General features: G+C 34.1%; 2 protein-coding genes across 2 annotated transcripts in view; one reads left to right on the forward strand and one right to left on the reverse strand.

Annotated features, from left to right (window-relative positions):
• Positions 1-3: 3 nt before the first annotated feature.
• LOC108967326 (integumentary mucin C.1-like) lies at positions 4-761 on the forward strand (the record flags this gene model as incomplete). Its single annotated transcript, XM_018930651.1, has 1 exon — positions 4-761. A coding segment is annotated over one exon (624 nt), but the record flags the coding sequence as incomplete, so codon positions are not given.
• Positions 762-3,684: 2,923 nt separating this feature from the next.
• LOC108967339 (beta-1,3-glucosyltransferase) overlaps positions 3,685-8,822 on the reverse strand; it is a 24,257-nt gene continuing 19,119 nt past the window's right edge. Inside the window, exons 5-9 of the mRNA XM_018930672.1 lie at positions 7,709-7,991; positions 4,550-4,682; positions 4,270-4,465; positions 3,942-4,206; positions 3,685-3,846 (exon numbers count right to left, since the gene is read on the reverse strand). Of these exons, the coding sequence (XP_018786217.1) occupies positions 3,685-3,846; positions 3,942-4,206; positions 4,270-4,465; positions 4,550-4,682; positions 7,709-7,991 (1,039 nt within the window). The remainder of the gene's footprint in view (positions 3,847-3,941; positions 4,207-4,269; positions 4,466-4,549; positions 4,683-7,708; positions 7,992-8,822) is intronic.

Genomic DNA, 8,822 nt, shown 5'->3' on the forward strand with positions numbered 1-8,822 from the left:
ACTACTACTCCAAGGCCAACAACTACAACGTGCACAACAACTACCACTACTCCAAAAACAACCACAACAACTACTTCAAGAACCACAACAACTACAACGTGCACAACAACTACCACTACTCCAAAAACAACAACAACAAATACTCCAAGAACCACAACAACTACAACGTGCACAATAACTACCACTACTGCAAGTACAACCACCACAACAACTACAATGTGCACAACAACTACCACACCAAGGACAACAACAACTACGATACCGAACACAACCACCACAACAACACCAACTACTACGCCGTGCACAGAAAAACAAACGACATCTCCACCAACAACACCTTGTATAACAACCCCTGCACCAACACCATGTCCCAGCTCATTGTCCATCAATATTAACAGTAAACCATTGTCYTCCCCACAGGGTATGTTCTCGAACATAGATAACTATTTGGAGAGCATTTGCTCAGATAAGAGGAACGGCTTTTTGTTACCTTCGTTGAGAAATTGCAATGATTACTACGTCTGCCGCAATGGAGTTGCTGTCGAACTCAGCTGTGCTAAACTTCATTTCAATCCATTGAAGGGTGTCTGTGATCGACCTGAATATGCTGGTTGTCTCCTTGCTTAAAAGGTTATTTTCAAGCCCAGTAATTATTGAAAGAGAAATTTGCGATTAAGAAACCCTCACTATACACACACATATATATTCTTCTAAATAAATGTAAAATGTGCTGCCTGAAATAAATGACTTCGCTACTATTATATATGTATGTATATTTGCATATCCGAGTWTTTTTTAATATAATAAGCTAAATTCTACTTTTATCTTCCTGCAAATGAAACGTTCCAATATATGAAACATGCCTGCAATGTATTTATATAATACAAATGTATACGTATAATAACGTTATCAAGTCAATCAGGAGATCGCCATTTTACCAATTCTGACGCATGGGCACACTGTAATCAGAAGAATATCTCTATGGTATTTTAATAATATATTTTATGGATTTAGCGATTTCTTAATAAAAAGGCATCCATTGATATTAGTATCCAAATATTCGATAGGTGTGGGGTTTTAAAAATTTTTGRGCAAGTTTCGACAAATTTTGTACGTGATATAGAGCCTGGAGGTCCATGAGATTAGTGTTTATGCAAAGTTTTATTTCGATAACGTCATTCGGTTTTGATTTATAGTAAAGTATTAGTAATTGTATAAAGTAAAACAAWGAGATAGAATTTTAAATTGTGATAAGCGGAAAGTGAGCTTGGTATTAGTCTAATTTAGGTCACTACCCACAGTATGCTCCAAATTTGTAGTTCGTAGGATATATTTTTTTTACCTAAAAATGAGACACTCCATTATTCATTTTTGGCATCAGCAGCTTTAAAACTCTTAGGAACAATCTTGACTGTGTTTTAATTGTTTCGATTTATTTATTTAATGAAACCTGCACCCAGTACCAAAGTACRGTTTTGTATCACATAATTTGTGGTTTGGTGAAAACCATTTATAGTTTTCCGATTTATAACAATTAGAGCAATGYCAACCTTCGTGTGGTGCCATGAAAAACGTGTTCCAATTTTTTTCAAGATTGCTTCAACTTTCCTTAGGTAATTGAGTCATTAGGAATTCGTTAAATGAACAAAACTATGGCAGCATGCGAGAGTATAAAAAAGWTGYTTGGATTTGGTAGCCGTCCKATCGGCAAGTAAAGAAGGGCTAAGTTTAGGTGTATGCGGACATTTCATACTTTTGCAAGTTGCAAAGATCAAGGACCGTGAAACTCCTTCAGGTGCTGGAAAACTTTGAATTAAAAAATATTGTCAAATAATTTAGCATTTATTACTCAATGAAAAAAAATTTGGTATTTTCTTGACTTATAGTATATTTTAGATACACTTAATATGCAAAAGCTCACAAAATGCTTTCAGATTTCATTAAAGTATCTCATATAGTTAAAGTTGCCAATAAATTGGAGAAAAGTCAGCCCAATGTTCGAAAATCATGATATTAGGTATATGGGGTTAAGGTGAAGTTTTCGCCCTATTGTATCTGTTATATTTTAGGTATAAAGATATACTGTTGTGAGTAAAATACGCTATCTCATTTTCATTGAGATATATACCGTTAAGTGAACTAAACTGTTATACTTTGTAGCAACATTTTGCAAGAGTAAAATAACTTCAAGTCCAACAATTTATTAATAACCTAGTTTAAATAAGGTTATGATCGAAGAAGTTTTCCAATTTATGGTTTTTGATAAAATGGCGGCTTCCCAAAGTCGGTTGATGTGAAAAAATCTATACCTCACTTGGCTTACGTTAGGTAGGTCCTTGGGTTGATCCAAAATCAATGGATCTCACATGGACAAATATTTTTCCTTTGTGTTACACACAAACTGCTTAAAGTGCAGCACCTAAGGATCGACGAAGCGTTATAAGCTTACGATAAATTTATTTAGTTGATCGACATTCGWATTCGCTAGGTTCTCCAAAAATATGGCTTATTTCAGTGTCAGTTTGGCAAAAGACGGGCAATAAGACGAAAGTGGCTTCCTCCATACACCTTCGACGAAGAGCGTYCGAAAAAATATTTWGCCGTACTGCGCATATATCTAGTGAAAACTGTCCAGTCATAATTTCTACAATAGCTTGATTTTATTAAAAAAAGTAGTTCTTAAGACTTCTTACGGTTAACTTTATGCCAGAGGGATCTTGCAGTCGCACAAGCTTTACTTTTTGAACACTGCTGTCAAGCTCATCTATCGGTCCAACGCTCGAGCGCAAGTGGACATTACACAACCGACTTGCTTCCCATCGGATGAAACTGGGTTGGATGTCCCAGAAAGCTTACCGCCCTTGCAGTGACTCCTCTGTGTCGGGGTACCCAAACAAGTTTAATATGGAAAAAACTTCAAGTTGTTCAAATGAGGTCATATACATATCCTTAACAAGTTTTGAACCGCTAATAATCATATTATAGTCATATTAAAATATTGCTTCACTTAGAGTCTAGAGTCCAAACGATAATCATCTGAATAAACAGTTAAACAGTACGTGGCAATCCCATTACAAAGCAAAGATATGTACAACCAATATATTTGGCAAACATTTTKGCTTCTATATTCTGGGATGCGCAATATGCGGATGCGGAATATTGCAACGTTCGAAAGACGAGGTTTGGAAATTCGAACTCTTTGAAAAAGAAGATAGAAGACAAGATAAGAAGGCAACGCACGGTACAACAAGTCAATGAACACAGTGGCAAAATATCAAGAACTGAATTTTTTCTGMATTCTCCATATAATTAGATCTTCCTTTAAGTCTCTTGTTCTCTCCTCAAGACAATGGCCGCTGTAAATAAATTTAACGGCAATAAATTATATTCTGACTAAAAGTTTCTAATAGCGGTTTTTCTATTCTCAATAAACTTTTAATCAAACTTGCTAGTGTGCTTCTGATTTGAAAAGATTTTGAACTTTGTAAATATTGCGCTTGAAATTTATTTCCCATCAAACTTACCACTTGTGATTTATATTTATGTAATGTTAGTCGTCACTTTCACTATATAAGGAACTTCATAAAGGCATTTACTAATAAATCTTTTAGGACAATAGAATAGTAAAACTGAGAACTTTGTGTTTTTTAATATTTGTCAAGCTTTTATTTTGATTATTTCAAATTAAACGTTATTTTTGATTTCCTTTGTAGTTAGTAGCATCTGTTGAGTAGCATTGGCAAAATAGTTATTATATACAGAGATTGGATCTAAATCGTAAAATTTATGAAATGATATAGGTGGATCAAGAGCCAACAATTCGTTTGGGTAGTCCTGTGGACGGAGCTAAAAAATAGAACGTAAAAATTTTTAAAAATCGAATACAAATTATGCAGAAATTTACAGGTAACCCCATATTTTGATTTCTTTGGACAACGAACCTGATGAAACTGCTGCGAGTGTATAATTGGCACTTCCAGATTGGTGAAGCACATGCCCAGCAACATATCATCGGCATCTTGAGGATGGGTGCAGTGGCAATGACCGAGTAATTTACGTACAGCGGATAAACTCATAGCAACACCACCGCCGCTGGTTATGTAATTGAAGCCGTTGTTTATGTTGTGATGGAACCCGTAACGTTCGCCGAGATAAATATCGTTTGTGTAGTTGAAACATCCGAGCAAAGCGCATAGATTTGGAATGCTAAATTTGTCCATAAAGTTAAAAATGGTTAATGTAGATATATAGCATAATACTTGTACGAACCTTAGTAACGTATCATCATCGGCTAAAACCAACCAATGTATACGAGTGTTTTCATCTTGCTGACGCACCAAATTTTCCAATTTCTTATTAAAGTCATCGATCTCTCGCAAAGCTAATTTCAATATTGTCAGTGTTTTATTGCAATGACCGATTTCAGTGTTGGGTATACCGGTAGACTTTGTAGGAATTTGTGGATCTAACGATAAGAAGAAGAAAAATATGAACATTTGCAATTTTTGTTTGTCACAAAATACGTATGTAAATATTGCTTTGGATTCACCTGCCACATCGCTGTAATAACGAATATGTGATGCTGTGGGAGCCCAGGTTGCTTTAATAATCGGTATTCGATCAAAATGAAAGCGTTTACATGTTTTGACAGCAAAGAAAATGTTTTGCGGCCTCAGAGTATTCTAGAAGTTGAAATAGAGGAAATATAGTAAAAACTAAAAAATACATACAAATATATTAASGAGATGAATTTAGAAATATCCCATTCTCAGAATCGGTGGTATATACATTTTCGCTTTGGACTAGAGGCTTATTGTGCATGTCACTGTTTCGTTTATGCATTATATRGATTACAGATAATCTCGATGATTGTTGTTGTGAATGTTGACTTTCAAAAATTCAAAAAAATTGCTGATTGCGATATTGGAACTATTTGGTGATTAATACCGACTTGAATTATCTTGTTTTTATACAAAAATTTTTAATTTTGAATATAATTGTTTTCTGGTATAAAAACTGATTTAGAAGTAAATTACAATAGAAGTGCTCAAAACTCTGTATAAAGCTGGACGTTGTAACATTCTTTATGTTTCTTCAGAAGAAACCAATGCACCTTTTTCTAAACGATCTTTCAAATGCATTTCGAAAAATATTTTCAGATTTTTTGGAAAATTTATGAATTTTCCGCTGAGGAATATTGACCAGTATATTTATAATATTTTAAGTATATCAGAATAGGGATTTATTTTATGTATTATAGCTTCCGATTAGGTGATCTCTCTGAATTATTTCAAAATTTCTATAAAGGTTTCGGATGTAGAGAAAAATAATTTCCCATACGGCGAAAACTTCATTTAAAACAAGTAAAGAAGGCTAAGTTCGTGTGTAACCCAACATTTCATACTTTTGCAACTAGCAAAAGACGGGGAATGTACTTTTAGATGTTACCAACATCTTTTTATTAAAAAACGCTGCAAAAGACTTTAACATTCATTGTACGACAAAACCCTGCATAAATTGCAATCAACTGTGTTATTTGCTTAAGATATGTTATAGATTATGCATTCAATTAGTTTTATATGTATACAATATTTTACTGCCCGTCAGCGAAATTTATATTAAAATCATCTTCTAATGAGATAACCGAAGAGGCTAAATTTCATTCATTGAGTTGATGTGTAAAGCATCAAACAGAAAACCGAAATTAATGATATTAGGGATATGAAGGTTTAGATGAACTTCATTCATGTTCAGCGCTAAAACATATTATAAATATAATACGGTTTGTTAAAATAACGAAAATTATTTCTAGTAGAATATAATTTCATATATTTTCGSCATTAAACTTAAGTATATCCAACATGATACGTTGAATTAATTTTGCTAAGATAACTTACATACGTATCAGCCGATATATTCAGTATGAGGCAAACCGGAAGTTTGAAAATCTTTTATATGAGAGATAGGTGTACTACTGACTATATTGAATATTCTTTTGGTATTATTACACATTATAAACAGAAGCATATGCCCTCTGAGTTTCATTAAGGCTTCCTATGTATATGGAGGCCAGGGCAAGTCTTCAGAGAGTGTCGTTAGGAGAATATACTTCCAGTAAATTTAATGAAGTACATAAATTCACATATGGACCGATATRTGGTATATGGGTGCTGAAGGTAYCCGATTTAAGCARTTTTTGACATACAGACATACTATTACCAGGAAAGGATTGTCCATTAATTTCAATCATATATATCTCACAAAAATCAGATATAGGCTCTGGGCGCCACATTTCCGGTATTTAAGGCATTAATAGTTCTGGTCCGATGTTTGAAATTTTTTAGAGCAGATATCAGGTATGCCATGTAAATGTTGGGACGCTGCAAAAGTAGACCAATAGGAACAGCAATCGACGCCATATTTTTTCACGCTCTTTTGGCATTTGTTTCCAGTAAGATTTGTCATTTCATCATGGAAAGATATCCTAACCGATTACGAGTCGAAATTATTAAAATTTACTACCTACTACAGTGGTCTAAACTTTTAGAGCGCTACGTCCAATTTATGGTCGTAATAATGATATTTTCAGATCAACCATTGAGCGTCTAGTGGGAAAATTTGAATCCACAGGCWCAGTACAAAATATTTCCGTGCCAGTGAGAYAAAAAAGTGCTCATAATGTCGAAAATAGCGCTTCTGTGAAGATCAAGACCGGAACGTTACTGTGAATGGGAATCGCAACTGCTCAATGTTATTTTTGGTCCGAATTGGATGATATGAACTCGGACAATATGAGGTTCCAACAGGACGGCGCCATAAACCACACAGCGAATGTCGCAATCGATTTATTGAAAATCARGTTTTATGAACGWKTTATCTCACGAAATGGCTCAGTCGGTTATGCGATTTGACGCCATTACACTATTTCCTGTGGGGCTATGTCTTGCAAAAGAAATCGATTTCCTTACATAGGCATCGAGTGTACTTTCACTGGAATAACGATTTTTTTTATTTAAAATTTCTTTGAATTCAGAGTTGGGCTATATAAGAAATAGGAGTGCTTTTTATTCGTTCATTTTCGCACTGTAACATAAGAATATCAATTCCCCATATATGTTGGCGGTTCCACGCCCATCGTCTTTGACGCGTTTCGTTATTGACTTATCGTATTTTTACTATTTTACGACTTTAAATTTCTAGCAGAATATTGTCGGAAAATTTCATCAACCCGAGGAATCTTAAGATTTTGAAGTGTTTTGTCGGCATTTAAAACATTCATAGTGCTTAGGTGGTCATCGAAATAAAGACGCCCATGTTTGGATATTTAAATGAATTTCTTTTGTTGTTCCTGTTTAAATATTATTATGTCAGTTGTTTATGTTATAATGTTATAAACAGAGCTGTTTTATTATTATTATTTAAGTCTAAATAATGGATTGTTCAACTTTCTTTAATTGTGGCATATCTTAGAATAGTCGTTTTAACAGTTTAAAGAACTTTTGTGACAGTTTATTGTTTTAGTGTTATGAGGAAAAACTAATGAGAAATTAATGAAATATTTTTTTCGACTTTTTTTTTATTCCGCAAAAAAAAAAAACATATGCATATATATTAAAGAACATCTTTTAATGCTTTGAAGGCAAACGGAAGGGTGACCTAATCGAAAGTATAGTATTTTCTACAAGCCTTTTCGGTGGAGTTTACTCACACAGTGGTTCCTTTCCATTGGCTTTGCATACATTGCACACTTGTTAATTGTATTGCCGTGTACATACTCGTCCGATCGCGAACAAATGTAGTGCGCTTTGCGCATCAGCACCTTTTGCATAGCATTTGACTTCGTGGCACCGGTACGCTCTTCTTCGCTGAGCTGAGTTTCAAGAGGAACTGAGTTTACTTCGTTATAAATGAATAGCGCCAGTTCGTGTTCCATATCAATGATAAAAGGTGAATTATAAATATTTGCTGCTTCTAAAGCTTCTGCGGTCTTGCTAGTTTGGGTGGTAGAAGAAAAGTAAAGATRAATATTGCATTTAATTATATTGTTTATTGCTGTTTTCAGTGTTGTAATCAAGAATGCATTATGAATACAGCGTCATGATTTAAAGATAAACAAGAAAAAACGTTAACTTAGGTTGCATCGAAGCTAATTACCCTTCACAGGTGCATTTCTGTTAGTAACTTTGTGTTCAGTTTGTATGGAAGCTACATATATGATATAGTAATTTGTTCTGAACAATTTTTTTGGACATTATATTGTTAAATTAATCAGTAATCCATGCCAAATTTCGTGAAGATACCACGTCAAATGTGAAAGTTTTCTGTACAAACCTTTGATTCCGAKCGTTCGGTTTACATGACAGCTATGTGCTATAGCTAACCGATCTGAACAATTTCTTCGGAGATTACATTGTTGCTTTAGAGAATAGCCTGAGCCAATTTTTGTGAAAATATATTGTGAAGTGTGAAAGTTTTCCGTACAAGAACTTGATTACGATCGTTCAGTTTGTATGGCAGCTACATACGTGCTATAGATTATATTGTTGCTTTAGAAAATAATCTCTATCAAATTTCGTGAATAAATTTAGTCAAATATGAAAGTTTTCCATACAAGATAATCAAGATTGTTCAGTTTGTATGGCAGCTATAAGCCATAGTTAACCGATCTGAACAATTCCTTCGGAGATTACATTGTAGCTTTAGAAAACARCCTGTGCCAACTTTTGTGAAAATACATTGTGAAATGTGAAAGTTTCCGATCGTTCAGTTTGTATGGCAGCTATATGTTATAGTGGTACGATATCGGCAGTTCCGACAAATGA

Source organism: Bactrocera latifrons, unplaced genomic scaffold (genome assembly GCF_001853355.1).
Source record: "Bactrocera latifrons isolate USDA-ARS-PBARC rearing strain unplaced genomic scaffold, ASM185335v1 scaffold_183, whole genome shotgun sequence".
Classification (NCBI taxonomy): Eukaryota; Metazoa; Arthropoda; class Insecta; order Diptera; family Tephritidae; genus Bactrocera; species Bactrocera latifrons.